The following is a 23,275-nucleotide window of genomic DNA, read 5'->3' as shown; positions in this document are numbered from 1 at the left end:
AGAATAGTGAGCACTGCATATCAGGCCACCTTCTCACATAGATGTTCCGGAGATCGTTTGTGTGGTTGTGGTGGAATGTTTGGAGGGTTGCTGGTAAGCTCCAGGCAGTAACTAGATTGGAAAATTTGTAAAACCCATTTGTCTGATGTGATTGAATTCCAGACTGGGACAAATTGAAAAAGACATTCCCCGACAGGTGTTGAATGCTCGGAAGGAAGGGTTAACAAGCCACTGCTTATTTATGTCCGGGGAAGTAGGAGATTTATTACCTCTTCCTCTGCCTATGTTTCCCTGAAATCCACCTACAAAATAACCCCTGGTAGAAGGCGATTGACTGTTGCTTCTATATGAGGTAGAGGACCTGTCAAAGGTATGGACTTTGAGCCTCTCCTATGAAAGGATCGGCAAAATGAGCCATGGTTAGATGGTGTTTATACCGCTGCCATAGACTTTTCTACCTCAGCGTCCTTCATTTTTCAAATGAAGTGTCCACTGCAGGACCAAATAAATGCTCCTTATTAAAGGGTGAATTTAAAATAGATGCTTGAACCTCCGGCTTAAACCCGATTATTCTAAGCCATGCGTGGCGTCTGAGAAGGATGCTGGTGTTAATAGCACGTGAAGCTGTATCCGCTGCATCTAGTGCACACCTGATTGAAGTATGGGAAGGAAAATGCGCACTATTGTCCAGAGGAGGAGTCACCTATCTCTTGACTTCCAAACACTTTTCCAAAACAACAACAAACTGAAAACATCCGGGCCAACACAGATGGCGATCTATGCATAGTGTGTGATCTGCAGCTCATATGCCTTTGAACATAAGCTTCCCTTGCTGGATGAGGTCAAGAGCCTTGGAATTATGCTCATCAGGTAAGTATTGCATCAGTTGCTCTAGCTCATCATAATGAGCTCTATCATACCTTGCTAAGATTGCTTGCTATTAGCTATGCACAAATGATCGGCTGCTTGCGCTTCTACTCTTTTGCCTGAGGCATCTATTAACTTGGGACTCTTAATCAGGAGGAATAACTTCTCCTGTTGACTGAGAATTAGATTGTTTATGACCATTTGATACCACCAGCGAATCTAGTGGAACCTGACCCCTGATGAAAATTGGGTCTGTAGGTGCCGCTTTGTATTTCTTATCCACTCTAGGTGTGAGTACACTAGCTCGCACTGGATCTTTGAATACCTCATCTGCATGTTTTAACATACCTTTGAGCATAAGTAGTGTATGTATTGTCTTTTGTGATGCACTTAGTGGCTCAAAAAGGAAATCTTCCTCAAGAGGTTGCACTCGGTGATACTGTGCAGCTCTATTAAGCAACGCAGTAAACACCGCATATCATCTGGAAGAGAAGGCCTAGATGGGTATAGGTCTGGATCTTTGTCATTTTTAGGATCAGTTTAAAGTCGACACAAGGGTCTTGAGTATCATCTTGTGGCACATGTGTCCTCATCAAGATCCTCATCCCCCACATCCTGATGATTTGGAGATTAGGATCAATAGTTGGAGAAGATGAGGAAGAGAAAAGAGGTGTAGGAGAAGTATTAGTTTCCATATTCTTTTTCTTTAAAGAGATATGGTACAATTCCTCAACTTCTGGCCTCTTTTTCTCTGGCAGCTTTGCCTACAGCTGTCTTGTTTTAGGGTTGATACCAGTTCCTTTTGTCTGGGGTCAGTGTTAGTAGGCGGAACTTACAAACAAGGCTCCTTGGATGGAGGAGGAGCGGTTTTGTCCTTTAGGGCCAGAATTTTCGGCGTTGAAGATTTCGGAGCCGATGATTTTGGAGCCGAGAATGTGGGTTCCGATGATTTTGGTGCCGAAGCCTTTAAAGGCTGATTTGGCTTGTCTTTCGGTGCCGAAGTCTTGGGTTCGGTCCCCAAAGGTCGACTCGATCCCGAGCTGGAGGGCTTTGTAACCTGTTTCTGTGCCGGGCCAGAAGGCGGGCTTTCGAAACCTTATTTCGATGCCGACCTTGGCCCGAAGGCGGAGGAGGGACGGAGCCTTTTTAGAGGGTAGTTGGGGCAGAGGAGTATCTTTACTCATGGTACGCTGACCGGGTGTGATGTCTTCCTCGGACACATACATTTGCTCTTCCTCCTCTGTCTCGGCTCCCTGTGCTTTGAAGAGGTCTTGTTCGATATCTTCTCCGAAGAGGTGTGGAGCGGAGTATTTGTGTTGATACAACTCGTGATGTCGAACCCAACAGTCACAGAAAGTTTCCTTTGATCGGCAGGCTTCGCAGTTGTCTTCTTCGTGTTCGGGTGAAACACAAATTGCACATGTCGTGGAGATCGGTGTGGGGGTGCTTAGAGTGGCACCCGGGGCAGAATTGGAATGGAGTCGGTTCCATTGACTGCAAACTCTGTCGACGCGGCTAGGCCAAAGGCCTTGCATGAGATTTTCCGATTGAAGATTTTCTAAATGGAAATGATACGCGAAGACATGAATATGTGATCGATTAACAATACAGTCGAGGGTAGTGGATTGCGCACCAAAGGGAGAACGGCGTCAAACTGGAGCGCAGCAATTCACATCCGACCCCGATGGCGGAAAAAAAACAATCTAAAAATGTAGTTGATGCCCATGCGCACTAACACAGAAAGGAGGAGTCACCTACCTCGTGACTGGAAAATACTTCTTCGAACAAAAACTAAGTGCAAACTTCTGGGCCCAATACTAGATGGCAGACTTATACACAGCATGTGATCTACAGCTCACATGCCTTCGCGCCAAGCTTTTCTTTTGCAGTACATTGACACCATAGAGCAGGGATAACAACACTGAACACTGAAACAAAGTGTAGTGTGGGACAGTGTTTTTACCCATTTACAACAGGCCTCTGCTTTTGGAATGTTTATTTAAATGCACTGGGAGGGTTCGCTGGTACGTGCTTCTGTAGAGTATGGATCTGCAAGAACAGGTATGTTGTGTGATTAATGCTCTTAGAGGAGCACTGTCACTGTAGAGGCTTTTGTACCAACAGTGAAGAAACAAGAAATGCCATGTTAACCATCATTTGAACTAATTATTGGTTTAAGACATTATAATGTAGTAAGATACACTTGTACAGTAGATGTCCATAGTGTGATATGCTATTTATTACCAATGTTGAAAGTAGGGGGTCCACGACTAAGAGGAGAGAATGCCTTGAGGGGGTCAGGATGCCCTTCACTTCCTTCAAAAAGTGGTAGTAAATATCCTATTATTCCCTGCACAGCTATACATTTGGCTTATGCCATGGCGCTTTAATGTATATTTGTTTATAACAAAATATTTAACCAGGATACAAGGGTTTAAATGTATGTAGTGAGGCAAAATCACATTGAAGAGCCCCGGTGCCTATCAGAAGAGTTGCTGCCCTGTGTAAATGTAGTGCAACCTGCAATTTGTAAAGCAGGTTAATTTTGTGATACTGTATTAATAAACGTGTGTTTATTAGCGCAATTTCTCTACATAACATTTTATTGTCCCACATTTATTTTTACTGATTTCCATGTTCTTTTAGCAAGTTACGGTCTTATCTTTTAACCTTGGATACCTTCCGATTTAATTTTACATGACGTCTTACAAAGAAGTATTGGTGTCTAATCACAGCAGGGATGTCACAGAATTTCATCTCAACTGACATATGTTTAGCATCTTTAAAAAATATGTTGATGAAAGTCACGTAGAACAGTTACAAATAAAGTTTTCAATGCATATTACCTGAATACCCTTTCCTTTTATATGAAGGTCCTTGTATCCAATAGGCTTTTTGTTTTTATTTTCATTTTGGTAATTCATAATCCATCTCCATCCATGATTTCGCCAATGAGCAAGGATGCAAAATGAATTGATGCGTACGGAAAAAAGTAAACTCTGGGAGTTCACTGCACTTCTTCCAATCCATTGTAGCAGCTATCGACGTGGGCTGCCACCGCAAACCGCGCGAGAGGCTGTGGATTTCACACAAAAAAACTCCCACCAAAGACAAAAGGTTATGTTACATCTTAAAGATAAACAACTAAACTCTCAGTGTATTTTGGAGCTGAGCTACACAGACTCCAGTGAATTCCATGTGTGTATTTCTGTGAGATGGTACGCATGGCTGCACTTTTCTTACCTTTCTTTAGAAGCTCAGAAGGTGGTCATGAGTAGCTTTTTGCAGCATTTACTTACAGAAAACTGACAACCTATAAATCGGAGATGTAACTGCTCGTACTTGGCCTTCATTTCAATGAAAGATTTCAACACCACCTATCCTCTTCAGTACCAGGCAGGGCAAGAGGCTTTCATGGATTTCTGTGGTTTTCTTTTTGCTGAAACAGCATAGATTGGTCTGCTACTGGTTAGAGACAAAAGCAGAAGTTCACAGGGGTTTTCTAAGCTGCTGGCACCGCCAACCTGTAAATAAATCAGAACTGGCCACCATCTGCTGGCAGACAAAAGCCAACCACTCCCTCACAAGGAGTGGGTCTTAGTTACCTGAAGGCTTGAAAAAACATCTCACAGGATCTCCACTGGTATATGGTGGAAGTGTTCAGTCCCCTCTGCCTTCTTCTGCCATCATGGACATCCATCTGCCTGGAGCTCTACTCGTGAACCAAAATCTTATACAGCCAGTACCTCTGTTGGAAATCAACCATGGTTTCTCCCACCGCTTCTCTGAAGGTAGACTAGAAGCTTGGAGTTTTGCTTACCATTGTTGGGATAATTCTTCTTAAAAGAAATCCTTTCAAATCTTTAAAAGAACTCGGGACACCCCAGAAGATGTGCATAGTTTGTGCTATCGATCTCCAAGATGCTCACTCCAAAATCTCAGTTTTTCAAACTCAAGCGAAGTTTGCCTTAGGGGAGGAATATTTCTCATATTTCTGTACCAGGAAAAAAAAATTAAATAAGGAGAACAACTTTAAATATCTTTGTGCATAGGTTGTAGAAGACATTTATTGCCAATTGTTTTTTTTTCCAATTGTTTGGATGTCTCTTGGAAGTTGGTGCTGAGGTCATGAGCCCAAACCTTGCTGCTAGATCATTTAAAAGCCCAGTTTCAAGCATTTTTCACGAATACTCTATGTCTGGACTTAAAATAGCAATAAAACCAGTCCTAGAAGATCACGGTCAAGTAACCACAAAATACCATCAAATTACTTTCCACCGAGCTCAGAACAGAACAAAGAACATCACTGGAAACTGAAGCTTTCAGTGAAAGAGGCTTAGTTCAGGTCGGAGGGTTTCAATGGGAAACACATCCTACTTTGTAACTGCTGCTACAGCCCAGCATTTCAGGCTTTAGCCTTTTTCTAATTTACACATACTCTAAATTTCCAATAACTGCAGTTTCTCAAATCGGTGTTCAGCATCGGAGTAGCATCAGCCAAGGGTGGTGATCAACTACTCACAGTGTCGCTGGCTATTAGTAGCTGACTGTAACCACCAATCAGTTCCATATGGGACTGAATTACACAGCCCACCAAAGCAACCCCAAGGATGCATGCTACACTAAATGTAACTCTTGAATGTGCAAACATCTATTTCTGTTCAGTCGTGCCCAAGTTGATATTGTTACAGAGGAGACTACCAGAAGAGGTGCACCTCTCTGATATAGCAAAAAGGATGTAGGCTTTATAGTCGACGTCCAAGCACTTCTGATCCTTCACATCGTTTCAAATAGGCTTTGGTCTACTGGCCCACTGGTGTTCTGGCAGCCAACTCCGGATATGCAGAGCCACACTTCAGTAATGCTATATTATGGGACTGGTATTTGCTGTCCCTATGGCACCACTGACAGGTGGTCTTAAGAGTCAATATAGTTATTTGAACAAAACCATTGACGACTGGATAAGGCTCAAAGTCGCTTTTTTTAAAGTTGTGAAATGTGAAAGAGGATGAGAAGCGATCTTCAAACATCACTAGCAGAAATCAAGCAGAGAAATTCGGATCATGAATGACGCATCGGATTATGAGTAAGGAGCAACATTAGGCTTCTGCCTACTCAGATTACAAACTTGATCTCTTCAGGATACTGCTTCACACACCCTGAAAGACTAAATGAATTTACATCTCTGTTGAGCAAAAACATGTTTACTCTTCAAATGCACAACACACTTTTCACTTGTGGCCCCTCGCTAGACAAATGTGATAATGGGACTCTCGCTTTCCCAGTTATTTTCCTCCAGAAAGTTATAACAACCAGCTACACACCAGTGACTTAGGTCCCTCATAAGTGAGAGTTGAGCAGGCTGGTCTTCCACAGCCGTTTAGATCTTCATCTCCAAGCAGAAAGCCAAGTTCATGAACGATGACTGAGAATCTTGTTTCTTTTGGGATGCTTTGCTTCTAGATTGGAGGGGCGCTTTTTCAAGCCTTCACTCTTCTACTTGAGTCGAAATGTAAATTGCAGAGTAGTTTAGGAGACCTTGGTGCGAATTTTTTGTCACATCCCAGTATGTTTCTGACCCTGGTGGAAGATTACATAAAGGCTCCTTTTTGTCTGTCAGAGGGGAACTCCACTCAACAGGACAGCTTTTCTCTCATCTTGGCCCCAAACAGCTGTACTTGACAGCTCATTTCCTGAAGGCCTAGTTTACAGTTTCCTTAAGTCATTTCAGGTAATCCAGCCATCCGTCAAGCAGCCGGGAAGCTCTCTACCACAGAATATAAATGCACATGGCATACATTCTGTTGGTGGACTAAGATGATCAACATTTGTGCTTGTTCTCTAGATTACAATTCCCATTTCTGACTCACCTGGGCAGGCCTGCTATCCAGGAACATTCCTCATCCAGTCTCTATCTAACAACACCGTAAACTCGGAAGAGAATGTTTTTACCTATGGAAAGTGGTTGTTAATCAGCGATTTGAAGAGCTCCTCTAAATATTCCTTGTCATTTCCATCTGTTTGGAATTTAAATGTTCTTTTTTAGGCTTAGGCTCTTAAGCCAACTATTATATAGCTACCAATGGCAAACCTGAAGACAAAGAAGGCCTTATCAAAATCCCTTTATCCAAGGTTGGCTGTTTTCCAGAAAAAAAACGTTTCCCCATTCTTCATTTCCAAACCATTACTTGGAAGCAGGGATTTTGGTTTGTGAGAGTGCCTTGTATTCTGGAGTTTTATGCAATAAGTGTGATGACTTCGGCAGAGGAATGCGGATGGTTACAGTGAGACCATGAACGTACCACATGCCCATAAACATTACCTGTACAGTAGCTGCAGAGGCTGATCACTGTCATTTGGGATGTCGGCTCCACCTAAATTTAAAAATAAAACCCCTAAAAAATAAGGGCCAGATGTATCAAAGGGTTTTACCCATTCTGTGCCTATGGGAAAATGTGTTCATACATATGGCCCTAAGTGTTTACATTTGAGGAAATAGCTGCTGCTCACCATCCATCTCTGGCTGATGTCTCAAAATAGAGACAATAGGACCGAAGCATGGAGAGCATTTGGGTGCAAGAAGAACTAGAAGCTGAGAGTGGCTGCAAGTATGCACTGGATTCCATTTTCTAAATTATTTTTAATTTGTGCAAAATTTGCTCTGGTACACTGCCCCGTAGACAGAATTTCCATAATGTCTTGGAGAGGAACCTTAAGAAACATGAGTAGATGGGTCTCTATAGGAAACAAGAACTAATACTAACTGAAAGGCTCCCGAGGTCTTTCCTTACTGGAGACCAGTTAACTTACACTTTGACAGGCTCCTTCGCTGCCTCTTCATCCGTTTCGCAGCTCCCTTCCGGAACGTCTGCTTCTTTCTTGGTCTGTTTCGTGCCAACTGGCACTGCCTGTTTCAACTTTTTCTGCAAAGTGGAAATATAAAAGTTAATGTTTATGTTTAATAGATGCCTTCTTTGTGGGTGTCTCACCTTCACATGTTCGACAATCGTTTGTACACATAATGATGTAATATATTCTAGCAAGCAGAACATTATTCTAGTTTTAATTAGATCTAGAAACATTGTCAATTAAAAAAAAAAAATTATGTCATTCAATGTTTTTAAGCGTTGAAGGCTAAAATTGTAACCAAGATATGTAAGCTTGAGTTTCTGACCTTAGAATATAAACAGGCTGGCCCCATGTAAATTAAAACCACTGCCAACAACAAAGAATTCTATATATCTACAGTAGACAATACTACTAATAACAAGCAGAAACCAAAATGGGCGCTCAAGGAGTAAGAACGGGTTCAGACTCTCAATGAAGGACGCGATTAGCAGGTAAAGCAATCCGACATTTCAGCAAATCTTAAATGACGTCCAACAGTAAATATTTACTGAATATATAGTTTCCAAGGTGCCAGCATTACTGTAATCCAAGAATGAGACTTGCAGCACTGTGTAAAAGTCCATATTATTCAAACTCTACAAGATGAAGTAGACAAAGCGCAAATCCACATGCCATTTTACATCCTATTTCTTCTGGCATGATTCAAATTGAGTCAAACCGGATAGTCCATAGTCCATGCTGATGAAACAGAACTTTTGGTTTATATCCATCAAACCTCTACTTCATTAGTTGGAAATCCACACTTCAGCCAAGAATTCAGTCCAGCAAATAGTTCAGTTAGTAAAGCCTCAAGCATAAAGGGCACCATTAAATGCTAACACACAGTACTTTGGAAATCAAGTGTTTCATTTCTCTATGTGGTATATCACCATGGCCTTATTAAAAAACGAAGTTAAAGGAGCCATGACTAATGCCGCAGGCATGGGAACTATTTAGGGCCAGCGATTAGATCACTGAAATATCAACCACTAATGCAGGCAAGTTATTTTAGTTAACCGCCCACACGACGATTGTTGCAATAGTTAGAATTATATCGAAGTTATGTCAGACCTAATGTATGAAAAATGTGCAACTTTGGTTAAGGACCTTCTGCAGCTCAAACGTCAATACCAATAAATTATAGCCGTAGAAGCAGTCGATTTTGTATTTAGGATTCACTTTAGACTCTGCCAAAAAGGTAGCGTATCCGCCCAAGTCCTATATCCAAAGGAGGAAGAAGTGTATTCTACATTTTGTTTGCAGCAACAATCACAGCAACAAAGTCACTTAAACAAACGCCACATCTGTGGACTTGCTAGACAGTTTAATCTCTAAAGCCTGCAAAATATTAAATTAAAACCCAAATGTAAAAATGGCTTCTGGTGTGAAGCTAGGTGATTTCCCCAGCCACACACGCAGTGACCACTGTGCAGTCCAATGACGCACCACACACTCAGCAAGGAGACTAAAAGAAGAAGAAAAGAACGGATGGAGCGTCATCAGTTGTTTCAACTGCTGGATATATTTTTAAAGACTTGTACATGGCCACGCCAAGTACAATACTTTGCCAAACTCAAAGAAAAGCATAATTAAAGGACAAGGGAAACATTTTTATAGCAACATTTTGAATTTCAAAATCAGGTTAGACTCATAAATGCAGAATCAAATAAGTGGAACGAGGCCCAAAAAGGCATTTTAATGGATGTAAAACTTTACATCGATAGACAGCACTCTATATATAAATCTGATTAACCGACAAGGAATAGCACTGCTTCGTGCAGCACAGATGCGGTACTGTACAAAGGGAATAGACTAAGTCTGTTGAGCACAAGAATCTTAAATAAATGTGCAAGCAGAGAAAACATGGTCCTTGGCCAGCACAAAAAGCCAAACTTATCAAATAATTTTATTTCAGTGGCTAAGACTGAAATCCAATCTTGAATTAAAAAGAAAATACTGTACAGAAAATGCCACCAGTTAAAGCAAGGCGCAAAACTTGTCAGCAGTGGCAGTAAGTGACGTCCTCCTCCTGCACTCAATACAGAGTCCTCCACAATCAATCCAATTAAGTAATTGGAATCTTCCAAGTAACAGTTCATTCATTTTCCTTTTTCAAGTGGAGGCTTTCCATTTCAAACTGATGAGCTTAGAATGTCCAGAAAACATATTCCGTTTTCATCTTCACAATATTGACAAGTTGATTTCGAAGAAACAAATCAATTTCTGCACCACAAGCGTTTGGTAGTCATCATACGCTCTTATTAAAACTTAACAAAGATCAGCAATCCTGCAGGCATTATCTACAAATTCTGATAAAGGTAACATATCACCATTAGTACAATCAGTCAAGGGAAGTTGTTTAAAAAAATGTTTTTAACAATAAGAACCTGAATTTTAAATACTGCGATTTCATCCATAGTCTGCGGCCTAAGCTCAAACATAAAATCAGACACGGAGATTGTATGGCAGTTGTGAAATGTAGGAGATAGCAACAAGTACTGCGGACCTTAGATGTCCATATGTTCCAATTCACTGGTGAGCGTGCGTTGATCATAAACCAAATTAGCATCCAAAAATCCAGGTCAGAGGTTAAGGAATTCTTGATCTTTTTATATCTCGCCCTTGGTCAAAAGCACTTCCTTCAGACGAAAAGTTTCTTTCTCGTTTCACTTCCTCACCAGGTAAGAAGAAATGCTCATGAAACTGCGTAGCAATGGTGGACGTTTATGTAGAACTCGAACAGCAAGTGGTAGACTGCATGTAGGATCAATGTTTTGTGGTAAGTGAACATAATTGCTAAATTACAAAATTCAGATATGTAAAAGGTAAGTCAATGAGGAAAAAAAGGTTTTGCATGTGTTGAGTAAGACAGGCAAGAAAGATACCAAAATTCCAATACACATGAAATTTAACATATTCCAGTATTAATTGTCAATATGGTCACTGCCCAATAATGCTGACAAATAACAATTACAATAAGAAAACATCTATGAAGTGTAATGTATATCACACATGATTTACAGTTAAATTGCAATTGCAACTTGTTCTCTTTTTGTCCTCAAAATTTCAAAGAGTGAGCTCCAGATCCTCATATCCAATGACCAGAAACTAAAGGGAGGAAATGGAGAAGCGGCCACGCTTTAGTTTTTTTCATATAACATTTTATCTATAGCCCAGACCAAACAAGCCTGTCATGATATCTATCGTATCTTGTGTTTCATAATTGTTGAATGCACTTACGCGAAGCCCTGTTTCGAATACACCTTGTAAAGGGTAAGCATGAAGTTCACTTTGTGCGTCAATGGAGCCTGCAAAACCATTTCAAAACGGATTGTATGTGCTCCCTGGGTTTGATGTCCAGGAACAGGAATAAGCTTGACCATGAGAACCAACAACACACCTCTGATTAGCTACACACAGAAGACCATAGTAGTCACCGACTTCACAGGACATCAGGCCAGAGTCTTAAGTTTGGGGATATGGAAAGGATGGACGAAGAGTCCAGCACAAAGGTGCCACTTGCAGGACCCAGTCACTACCCCTGTCCTTTTCAATGGGACCCCAGGTGCACTGATGAGCCCTTCCATATTTCACCACATCCGGACTTAATGAGAAACACTAATTTAGCAGCTCCTCGATGTATGGTGCAATACAGTGACATACTGAACGGCAGCTGGGCACGCTGACCAGCAACCTGCCACTGCGAGCAAGATCCTAGCCAAATGATAAAGTACCTTTTGAACCACGAGAAGCATGTCTGCCATGATAAGCTGCTCATCTGCCATACTAAGCACCAACTATATATTATCAACTCACCATGGCAAAGTGAGCAGAAAGATACTCTGGCCTCAAACCTGCACAAATATGAAGTAACCTTCACAAATGCTAAACTGTGACACAAATACATCACCTGGGACTGCATGAAAAAGTGATGCTGCTTGTGCTGGTACAGGATTTACAATTAACATTCTGTTGGCTGTAATACAATGAATGAGAGAGTACTATGTTGGACTTTGGTGCAGAGGTTTTGTTCTACTCTGCACCCAATGTCTGTACTTTGAGCATAATTTTCTGCTACACTGTCCCACAACAGAGAAATAGTGTTATGGGGACTGTCACGCTCCATACATCTTTGGGTTCTTTCAGGAGATACTCCATAGGACATTCTCTAGAAACTGACTTTTTACAAAATATGTATTTGGGAAAATCCCTAAAATTCAGCTGCATTTTGTCATGACATTCCTAGGAGAGATTTCATCTGAACGCCTCTTGAAAATCGCACATTCATCTGAATAAATTTGACCAGTAAATGTCGAACGGTGACCCCAAACAATTAAAGGAAAAATAAATTAGTGTTCTAGAGATATAAAATCTTTTATTCAACTACCGTATTTTCCGGCGTATAAGACGACTTTTTAACCCCTTAAAATTTTCTGGAAAGTCGGGGGTCGTCTTATACGCCGGGTACAAAATTTTATGGTATGTTTTCATGCGCTTTTTCATAGCGAGGACTTCACTCGAAGGTGTCAGACCGCTTCACAATAGGAAATAACAAGAAACAACACACCTTATGTCAAAAAATACAGCCACCGACCCTGGCAACGTCCACACCCAGGCCCCGCGCCATGAATTGTGCAAGTATCGAAAGCGAGCGTTTTTTTGTCATAGCGAGGACTTCACTCGAAGGTGTCAGACCGCTTCACAATAGGAAATAACAAGAAACAACACACCTTATGTCAAAAAATACAGCCACCGACCCTGGCAACGTCCACACCCAGGCCCCGCGCCATGAATTGTGCAAGTATCGAAAGCGAGCGTTTTTTTGTCATAGCGAGGACTTCACTCGAAGGTGTCAGACCGCTTCACAATAGGAAATAACAAGAAACAACACACCTTATGTCAAAAAATACAGCCACCGACCCTGGCAACGTCCACACCCAGGCCCCGCGCCATGAAGTATCGAAAGCGAGCGTTTTTTTCATAGCAAGGACTTCACTCGAAGGTGTCAAACCGCTTCACAAGCGAGCAAATGGCGCCATGAGTCTTACCTCGACTGCCGCTGCCGCTGTACACGCGCCTCCAACCGCTTGCACATCCCCAGGCAGACGAGGCAGCAGGACGAGGCAGCAGGACGTCCGAAACACGGTACATGGTAATGGGCAGCCAGCGCCGAAGATGGCAGCGCCCAGTGTGTTGACACGTTTGGCACGTTTTGGCACGCGCACCTCTCCCCTTGACATGGGCGTGGCATAGAAAGGGGACTGTAGAATGTTCCCGAATGTTACCGAAGGCAGTAGAGCACTTGCCGTGATTGGCTGGTTGTTGCGAAGAGGAAAGGCAGTCTCGTGACCAGATAGCGTATTTGCCGTACCGTACGTGTGGTGTTGAAGACAGTCTCTGCACCTGTTCATACTGTACAGCACCAGTACATCAAGTGCAAATGGCTGACAGTCAAGAACCCGGCAAGGCTCCAGCACCACATTCCGTGCAAATGGCAGACAACGAAGAACCCGGCAAGGCTCCTGCAGCACATTCCGTGCAAATGGCAGGCAGCGAAGAACCCGGCAAGGCTCCAGCAGCGCATCCAGTGCAAATGGCTGGCAGTCAAGAACTCAGCAAGGCTCCAGCAGTGGCAAGAAGAAGGAAATATGAAGCCAGTTACAAACTTAAAGTTGTGGCTTTTGCCACGGAACATAATAACTGTGCTGCTGCTAGACAATATGGAGTGACAGAAAAGATGGTTCGGGCCTGGAGAGCAAATGAGCAAGCATTACGGAGTATGCCAAGGGGCAAGTGTGCACTAAGAAGAGGCACCCCACATTGGCCAGAACTGGAAAAGCATGTAGCAGACATGGTGGCCGAGCATCGGCAAAGCGGGTATGTCGTGACCCGAAATAAAATCCGATTGGTTGCACTTCAGTGGGCCAAATCTAATCCAGATCTCAGCCACAGATTAAAGGCCACTGTATCCTGGTGTACCAGATTCTTGGGAAGGCATAATCTGGTATTGCGGCAAAAGACAAAAATTGCCCAGAAATTACCTGCGGATCTTGATGCCAAAATGCATAGCTTCCATCGCTACGTTATTAGGCTGCGCAATGAACATGTCTATGCGCTAAGTAGCATCGGAAACATGGATGAAACTCCAATGAATTTTGATATGATTGCCAACAAAACTGTCCACCAAAAAGGCGAAAAGACAATTTTAATAAAAACAACAGGACATGAGAAGTCCAGTTTCACAGTGGTACTTGCATGCACAGCTGATGGTGGCAAACTGAGACCAATGGTTATTTTTAAAAGAAAAACAATGCCGAAACTCAAGTTTCCTGTTGGTTGTTTTGTGCATGTGAATGAGAAAGGATGGATGGATGAAGAAGGGGTAAAGCTATGGCTTGATAACGTATGGAGCAGGCGACCAGGTGGACTTCTACAAAGGCGTAGTCTACTGGTGTGGGATATGTTCAGGGCTCATTTAACTCCCAGCACCAAGCAAAGGCTGGCAAGACTAAAAACGGATGCTGCAGTTATACCTGGAGGACTGACATCGTTGGTGCAGCCACTGGATGTGTGCCTAAACAAGCCATTTAAAGATCGCATCCGAGAACAGTGGAATGAGTGGATGGTTAGCGGTGAAAAAACGTTCACAAAAGGAGGAAACATGCGTGCTCCACAGTTGGATGTTTTGTGCACCTTTGTTATAAAGGCCTGGAACGACATCGATGCAGAGACTGTAATAAAGTCTTTCAAGAAGTGTGGCATATCAAATTCATTAGATGGTATGGAGGACGACTATCTGTGGGAAGGTGAAGAGGATGCCGAAGAAGAGACCACATCATCTGATACGGAATTGGTACAAGATCCATACGATGACTGCCTTACAGATGTACCACAAGATCTCATTGACTTACTTATGAGATCAGATGACGAAGAGGAGGATTTTGAAGGCTTTTAAAGGGAACGTTGTAAATCCTGTAGAAATCGCTTGGATTTATGGGAAGTTATGGAACGTTTAATCCACTTGCACTGTTTCATGCACTAATTTATGTTTGCCGTACCGTACCGGTATATTCAGAAGTGACAGTTTTTGATATGGTTTTAAATAAAAATATTCCGAGTAAAGCAAGATTGTTTATACAACCAATTTGTTTGCGTTCAGTCTTTGAGTTTGTAAAATAAACGCTTATAGGTACCCACTGCCCACTGATAAAGCCTTACTGCTCACCCACAGGGAGGAGGACTAGACTAATACGGTAAGTTCAAAATACCAGTACATTCTCGGAATGGCTATGCTGCGCTGGAAGTGGGGGGTCGTCTTATACGGCGAGTACAGCACAAAACCTAAAATTTTTCTGGCAAAGTAGGGGGTCGTCTTATACGCCGGGTCGTCTTATACGCCGGAAAATACGGTATCTTAAAATAAGGGAGTGAAACATAATTTTTCATATATGTTAAGACACACTTATCCACTGTGGAAACACTTTCAGAGGGAGGACAGGCAAGACATGCTGAAAACCAACCAACTGTTTGCTTAACAAATTATATATGCCCTAAATTCAAACAAGGGATTTGGCTATGTTCAAGAGTGGGGCATGTAATATCTTAACTCATCAGCTTTAGAATTAGAACAATTGTTTTCACACCTCTCATAAACATCGTTCTCATTTAATAAGTATGGGAATGTGAAAAAGTGAGTTTCCCACATTGAAATTAATAATTTCTGGTAAGTGAGGCTAGATATCAATAACACATTTCAGGAATATATCTAATAATATTGGATTACTATGGTATTACCAACACGCCTGTTGCTGCTTCTATGCATGTCAGCTCACTGAACATTGCAGACAAATGGAGACAACTACAGAAAGTTTGCCGTACAGACCTCTATGTAATGATGTCAGCAGGCCTCCTATCTGCCAATCTTCTATAATTTGTATTTACCACTCCACAAAATATACGTTTATATGGAGCAGTTCCATGCATCTGTAGATTACACGCCCAAGAGACAATCTTCCATTAATGCTCTTTAGGACAATAGGATTGCACGGGCTCGAATAGTGAACTTATTGATCTACTTAGTACCCGATTTATATTCCAAAGACTGAGCTGGAGACCATGAAGAGGAATCGTTCAGGATGGTGATGGTCAAGTTTGGCTAATTCCCCCAAAAGGGAAAAAAACAACCTCCTAGTCAAATAACAAGGGCAAATTTGACATCAATCACACCAGCAACAATGGACAAGAAAATATGTAATGATAAAAGAGAACAAGCATAACGGATAGAGGAAGACAGAGTAGAGGAAGAGGTAACATTAGATGAAGAGGTGCTGGGGCAGAGGCAAAGCTAGAGGTACTAGGGAAAAAGGAGAGGTTCTAGGGTACAGTCAGGGTACTGTTGAAATGCATAAGAACGTAGCAAGGGACAAGGTAGAATGGTATATGTGGACATACTAGGGTATAAGAATAATTAGAGGTACTAGACTATAAAGGGAGGTAGACATCTGGGTTAAACACAATCAGTCATCTTGTCGTCAATGCTATAGATCATGCAAATATATATAGATATATTTTTTTTTAACGGTGCAGGTGGTGACCGCGTCATTCCGTAGGCATGCGCAATGACCTGTATTCACACATGCATCACCACATATTCCGTACCAACAAATAACACGGATGCCATGTTTTTTTAATTTACCGAACCAAGATGGATCGGTTTAAAATAAATAAATAAATGAGAGGAGGAGCTTTGCGCGCATCCAAGATGGCCGCGTGAGCTAAATGGCTCCCAAGACCCTTGTACCCTCCCGCATATATCCTGTCACTGATCCTGTTTGCGGTTGAGTGTCCGTGTAGATGAATCACGGCAGAAGTGAAAGCTGAAAACTGCGTCTCGATCGGACCCTGGGGGCCGGAGTTGTGGTGTGGAGAAGACTGCGGCCTACACCTCCTGGATGCCCGGCGCTTGAGTAGGCATGGTGCCCGAGGTGTAATTGAACAACATCAGCACAGGTTCGCGGGAGCGACCGGTCCAGTCCCACTTCCGATTTTGGCTCTTGGACTGGTTTTGAGTCGGGAGATGCTTCATTGCGGCAGCTCGTATTCCTGTTGGTGCCTGAGGGTTTCAGACAATATATGATGTGTCGGACTTTAGCCTGGGGACACGCCGTCCTTTCTTTGGGCTAATTCAAGTGCGTGGGGGCATTTTGTGCTTGCGCCTCTCTACTTCGGAGCGGAAAAGAGACATTGGGCGAATATCCTGGAAGATAGATACTATCTATGGCTTGCTAGACCGGAGACTTGTTCCCCCTTCACCTGAGCTGGGCATCGACTTGAGATTGTCCTGAAATGGCGAGCAAATCGGAAGGGGACAAGCAGAAGTTGAAAACCACCAGAAGGGGTGGATATACCCAATCCAATGTCATGGATCGATATGCCCAAGTTAAAGGGTCGCCCAGTGGACCGGGTAGGTCGCTGGAAGAGTCGAAGGATTCCTCGACCTCGAACTGACATTGCAGGACGTTATGACCGCCATTGACGGCATTAGGTCATCCCTCGGGAAGCAAATGGAGACCTGGCCACACATGTTAGACACAGAGGCCATTGATGTGAATCTGATTCGCACAGACCTTACAAAGAGAAGGTCAAATCGTTTGACATAAAGACATCAAGTTTAACGGAAGATGTCGTTGAGTTGCAGACCGAGGTCAGAAACCGGAGGGCCTCGAATTACATTGTGGCTCGTCGCCTTGAGGATTTTGAAGAGAGGGCCCGAAGAAATAATGTCCGTATAATTGGAGTTCCGGAAAAGGCAGAGGATCAAGCGGCCGACCTTTTCGTGGAAGACCTTATCATCAACCAGCTAAAGCCCAAGGGACTGAGCAAGTTCTCTACTGTGGAGCGTGCCACAGGATCCCTGGTGGAAGACCAAAAGTGGGCGCCCGCCGAGGCCTCTTATAGCGCGGATCTTTAACTTTCGAGACAGAGACTCTATCCTCCAGGCCTCTCGAGCGGGTGGGCCCTTGAAGTTCGAGAACTCAACTATCAACTTTTATCGGGACTTCACTCAAGCGGTCCAAAAACAAAGACTCGGTTTTCTGGGGGTGAAGAAGTGACTTTGTGACCTGGGACTCAAATATGCCATGCTTTTTCCGGCCAAGTTGAGGATCGAACATGACGAGCGGACCTATTTCTTTGATAAGCCCGAAGTGGTGGCCGATTGGTTGGATACTTTGCCGGCCCAGCAAGGTCTGGAGAGACATTCTGATGAGACTGAGGGAAGAACTGTGTATTGTATTGTATGAAGGTTTTATACCGCGCATACGGTCAACCTACGGGTATCCTGGCGCTTTAGATTTTACAATATCAGACTCAGATGAAGAAGAATCATGGGCGCAGGGAAGCACTAACAAGTCGGCGGGAAGAGCCAAGTTTTCAGGCTGCGCCTGAAACTCATAAGGGACTGACTCCGTCTGATGCTCAGGGGAAGTTCATTCCACAGGCACGCCGCAACCACCTGGAAGGCCCTGCCCCCCAGCCTTGCCCGCTTGACTCTTGGGACTTCCAGCAGACCTGCACCAGCCGATCAGAGTTGCCTCTGTGGCAGGTACCAGGAGAAACACCCGTGCAGCGGGACTGGGCCTTGTTCATGCGTTGCTTTGAATACCATGCACAGAGACTTGAATAGTACCCTCTCCTTGATCGGCAGCCAGTGCAGATCCCGTAGGGCTTGGTGTGATGAGGCACGGCTATTTCGTTTTAGTGCCAGCTTTGCCGCTGCCGACTGCACTCTCTGCAGCCTGTCAATGACAAACTGAGGTGACCCCAGATATAACGAGTTGCAATAGTCCAGCCTGCTCTGGACAATGCTCCTCACCACCAGCGACCGTTTGTAGTCTGGCATGATCAGGAGGAGCCGGCGCAGCATCCGTAGGAGACCGAAACACACGTCAGCTATCCTATTGGCCTGTGACTCCATTTGTAGATTTTTATCAAGCAAGACCCCTACATTTCTTAAAGTGTCAGACGGGGGCACTGGCTCCTCCTCCAGGGTAAGTCTAAATTCCCTCGGTAGGTGCTTAGTTAATCCTGCTGGGGCACAATACAGCACCTCTGTTTTCTCCCCATTGAACTGTAAGGAATTCTTCCTGAGCCACCTGGCTGTATGGCGCATACATTCCTGGAATGTGTCCATTGTGACTGCGTGTTTCCCTTCCAGGGAGAACGCCAGCTGCGTGTCGTCTGCGTAGGTAACTACCTCTACCCCAAATGATTTAATGAGAGGGAGGAGCGGCTGTAGGTATACATTAAATAGAATGGGGCTGATGGCCGACCCCTGAGGGACCCCATGATCTATTGCCGTTTTGTTAGCAGAGAAGGGTGCCAATGTGACCACCTGCTGTCGTCCTGAGAGGTAGGACCGCATCCATTTTAGTGCACATCCCCGCACCCCCATACTCTCGAGCCTTCCTAGCAGAATAGAGTGGTTAAACGTATCGAATGCGGCCGACATATCGAGAAGCACTAACACCGTGACATTCCATCTGTCGGCCCGCATTCTCAGTTTGTCCAGCATCAGAGTCAGCACGGACTCCATCCCATGTGCTGGGCGGAAGCCAAACTGATCTCTGTCCAGCCTCTGGTTTTCCTCCAGGAAGCCGGAGAGTGACCCACCCACTGCCCGCTCCAGTATTTTAACCGGGTAGGGGAGCAGGGAAATGGGTCCGTAACTGTCCGACTGTGGAGCAGGAATGATCATTTGTTTGGTTCCTGGGGACGCTAGGGTATTTCATACTGTGGTGGTTCTAGTCTATATGTGCACTTTTACGCAGATGGTATGGGGGGGTTACTGGGCCATCGAGGGGTCTCTCTCCTCCTCAGCCTAACTTTTTGTAGTTTAGTTTAGATGTGGGGGCGACAGGCACACTGCGAGTTGGGGTGGCCCTATAGTCAGAAGCAGGGGTGCAGTGTGGGGGGTGTTGTAACGGGCTGTTTGGGTGGGGGGTGCTGGTTTTCAGTTTCGTTCTTCAGCAAGGCCTTATATTGCAAGACACTTGTATTGATGTGCTGGACTCGGATGGAGGGTGGGTTGTCTTTCTGTTTTATGATGGGGGTAGGGGGTTGAGGTTGATGAGCTGGAATGTTAATGGGTTGAGCGATAATATTAAACGTGGGGTGGTGTTGCAACTCCTGAAACTGACCTCTCCGGATGTGGTTTTACTTCAAGAAACCCACTTAGTTGGTAATACATGCCATGCCATGAATATAAAGGGATATCGTTTGGTGACTCATGCTGGGTTTTCATCTGGGTCCCGTGGGGTTGGAATCCTCATTAAGAATTCTTTTCCGTTCGAGGTTGAGTCAACGGTCCTCGATGAGAGAGAGCGCTATGTGGCTGTATCGGGACGGTGGGAGGGTCGCACACTTTCCCTGGTGTCTGTTTATGTTCCTCCTGGCCTGCAGTCTACTACCTTTGCTGATCTGGGACGGGTTTTACTCTATCTCCCTGGGGGGTTTCTGATACTGGGTGGCAATTTTAATGCAGTGGTGTCTGGTGTGTTGGATAGGCATCCACCTAGAGATCTCGGGAGGGCTCATGGCTGGCTGCCTGACTTTGACACGATCTGGATGGTGGACTGCTGGAGATTGCTCCACACTACTCAGCAGCAGTATACCTTTCTTTCGGGTGCCCACGGTAGTCTCTCAAGGAAAGATTATGTCTTAGTAAATGTAATGTAAATGTAAATGTGTGTATACTTGTAAAGCGCACTAACACCTAGAAGGTATCTTGGCGCTGTATACCGCTGTGGAACCCTTCCTGGCTTTCCCTGTGAGATGCCCCTTACTGGGCACCTCCGAGGTGAGGCCAGGCATCCTAGCGCTTTCGGGGCAGTTGTGGAGATTAAGCAAGCTATTGCCCAGAGTTGCAGAGTGGGACCCATGATTAGAGTAGGCACCTAGGCAAGAATTATCAAGTCCGTGGACATTGAGCCCAAGACTCTGCTGCGTCAGGAATTGAACCCTGATCCAGGGCCAGACCTCTGCCTCAGCGTCTGCCGCTCTAATCGGTGAGCCACACTTCTCCACCGGCTGCCACACTAATCGGTGAGCCACACTTCTCCACAGGCATCCTATGTTGCGGAGGTCAGACGTATAGCTCGCTGTATTTCCGATCACTCTCCGCTTTGGTTTCGGTTCGAACTGGCGCCGGGCTCTGAGGGAAGAATAGCTCCTATTAACCCTTGGTATCTTCGTAATCTCAAGGCTCACAGTGCACTTATAAAGGCTTTGGAACATTATTTCTGGGAAAATGAGGGTTCTGTTTCTTCCTCGATATCGCTATGGGAGGCTTTCAAGACAGTACTTAGGGGTCAAGCTCTCTCTTTAATTACTGGTGTTAAAAAAGAAGAGGACGTGGTGAGGAAAGAGACGGAATAAGCTGATTTGGAATTGGAACTGGAGCAAGAGATTACCCACTCTACATTGCATGTCCTGCAATTGAAGCAGCTGGAAAATAGAACGTTGGTAACGGATGGTGCGAAGGCCCTTAGTCGGAACAACAGGGGCATCTATAGGACGTTGGGGACAAGGCCGGCAAATTCATAGCATGGTTGGACAGGAAAGATAGAGCTGGTCGTTTTGTACCGGAAATTGAGACAGAGAGTGGGGTCCTGGTCACCAACCCGCAGGAGATAGTGGCATGCTTCGCTGATCACTTTCCCTCGGAGCACTCTTCCGTGTCGGATAGAACGGAGGAGGACTCATGCTTCTTGTTGCGAGATATTGCACTCCCGTGCCTGTCTGAGGCTGACCGAGACCTTATGGGCGGTAAGATCACTACAGATGAGGTAGCGTTAGCAATGCGCTCCCTGAACTCTGGTAAGGCGATGGATCACAACGGTCTCCCATTTGAGCTTTACAAGCTTCGCCCGGATAGGATTGCTCCGTATTTGAGAGACATGTTCCTGGAATCCCGTGATCGTGGTCTCCTACCCGTGATCAGAGATTGGCGTCGATTGTGGTAATTCATAAGGAGGGGAAATCGAGGAATAAGTGTGCTTTGTATCGGCTGATCTCATTATTAAATTCTGAACCTAAGATTCTTGCTAAGTTGTTGGCTAATAGATTAATCAAGGTTATTAGTGATCTGGTTTACCCGGATCAATCTGGCTTTATCCAGCACAGGAATACGGCGTTGAACCTTAGACGCCTGCACGGGGCTCTTGCGAGGGCCTCGAGGCTGTGTGAATCGGACATTTTGGCATCATTAGATGCCACAATGGCGTTTGATACTATTGAATGGCCGTATCTGTTGGTGGTGCTGGCTAAATTTGGTTTCGTTTTCATCAGCTGTGTTCGTCTTCTCTATACAGACCCGCTTGCCCAGATAGTGGTTAATGGTCGCGTCTCTGAGCCATTTTGTCTTGGGCGGGATACTCGCCAGGGTTGCCCTCTGTCTCCTCTTTTATTCGCGTTGGCCCTTGAGCCTCTCGCGGCTTGGATCCGTTGGGAACCCTCGATGAAGGATATTAAGTGGTCTCCACAGTTTGAAGATCGTATTTCCTTATATGCGGACTACATCCTGGTGTATTTGATCTCCCCCAGGAAATCTTTGGTAGTGCTTTGTGATGTTCTGACCTCCTTGGGTAGAAACGCTGGCTTGGTCATTAACTGGGCGAAATCCTATCTGTACGTTCTTAGTGGTGAGATACCGATCCTACTGGGTAACTGTCCTATTCAAATAGCACAAGAGGGGTTCAAGTATCTCAGAATTTATGTTTCGATGGACGATACGAAAGGAATGCTCTCCCTCCTTTGACTCGGCTGAAGCGAGAGGTTGCGAGCTGGGGGAAACTCCCGTTGTCGATGCTTGGGCAGGCGGCCCTTTTTAAAATGATGTCGCTCCCTTGTTTTCTGTATGCCGTTCAGAACACGCTTGATATCGTCCCAGCTAGTTATTTTCGTGTGGTGGAGGGTCTACAAAGGAAACTGTTGTGGGACGGAAGACCGCGGATTGCGCTTGCTAAATTAACGCTCCCTTGGTATGATGGGGGCATTGCTCTCCCTGATATTAAGAAATATTATTGGGCTTCGCAGTTGGGCGCCATCAATCACAGTATGTATGGCCCCGAGTTAAACCCTGGTTTCGCCGTGCCATGGATAGGTGGATACTTCCTGGGGGCAATTATTATAGAGCGTTGTACACTAAATTTGTGGAAAGGACTTTGACGGGGCCAACCAAGACGGCTGTGCGGATCTGGCGCGACGCTACCATTTCGTTAGGGTGGAAGGACTGTCTTACTTTGGCTACCCCGCTTTTCGGCTCCGATAAGTTTGGTAAACTGTGGAACACTAAAGGGTTCGACAAGTGGGATCTCATTGGCATCTCCAAGGTGGGAGACCTATGGGTGAAGGGACAGGTGAAATCGTTCGCAACCTTGCAGACCGAGTTTGAATTGGGAGGGACGGAACACTTCCGTTATGCTCAGATCCGGCATGCGCTAATGTCTGTTTTCTTGGAAGG

At 44.6% G+C, this 23,275-nt stretch overlaps 1 protein-coding gene across 8 annotated transcripts in view; it reads right to left on the bottom strand.

The window, feature by feature from the left end:
* LOC147673145 (uncharacterized) overlaps positions 1-23,275 on the bottom strand; it is a 265,735-nt gene that overhangs the window by 51,662 nt on the left and 190,798 nt on the right. For 4 of the 8 annotated variants that reach the window (XM_086946893.1, XM_086946895.1, XM_086946894.1 and 1 more), the window contains exon 16: positions 7,678-7,790. The exons of the other annotated variants lie outside the window; for them this stretch is intronic. In XM_086946893.1, coding sequence (XP_086803019.1) covers positions 7,678-7,790 — 113 coding nt within the window. The remainder of the gene's footprint in view (positions 1-7,677; positions 7,791-23,275) is intronic. 8 annotated transcript variants of the gene reach the window in all.

Source organism: Lissotriton vulgaris, chromosome 12 (assembly GCF_964263255.1).
Source record: "Lissotriton vulgaris chromosome 12, aLisVul1.2, whole genome shotgun sequence".
NCBI classification, from domain to species: Eukaryota; Metazoa; Chordata; class Amphibia; order Caudata; family Salamandridae; genus Lissotriton; species Lissotriton vulgaris.
The sequence above is the reverse complement of the archived record's forward strand: the minus strand, read 5'-3'. Positions and strand labels throughout refer to the sequence as shown.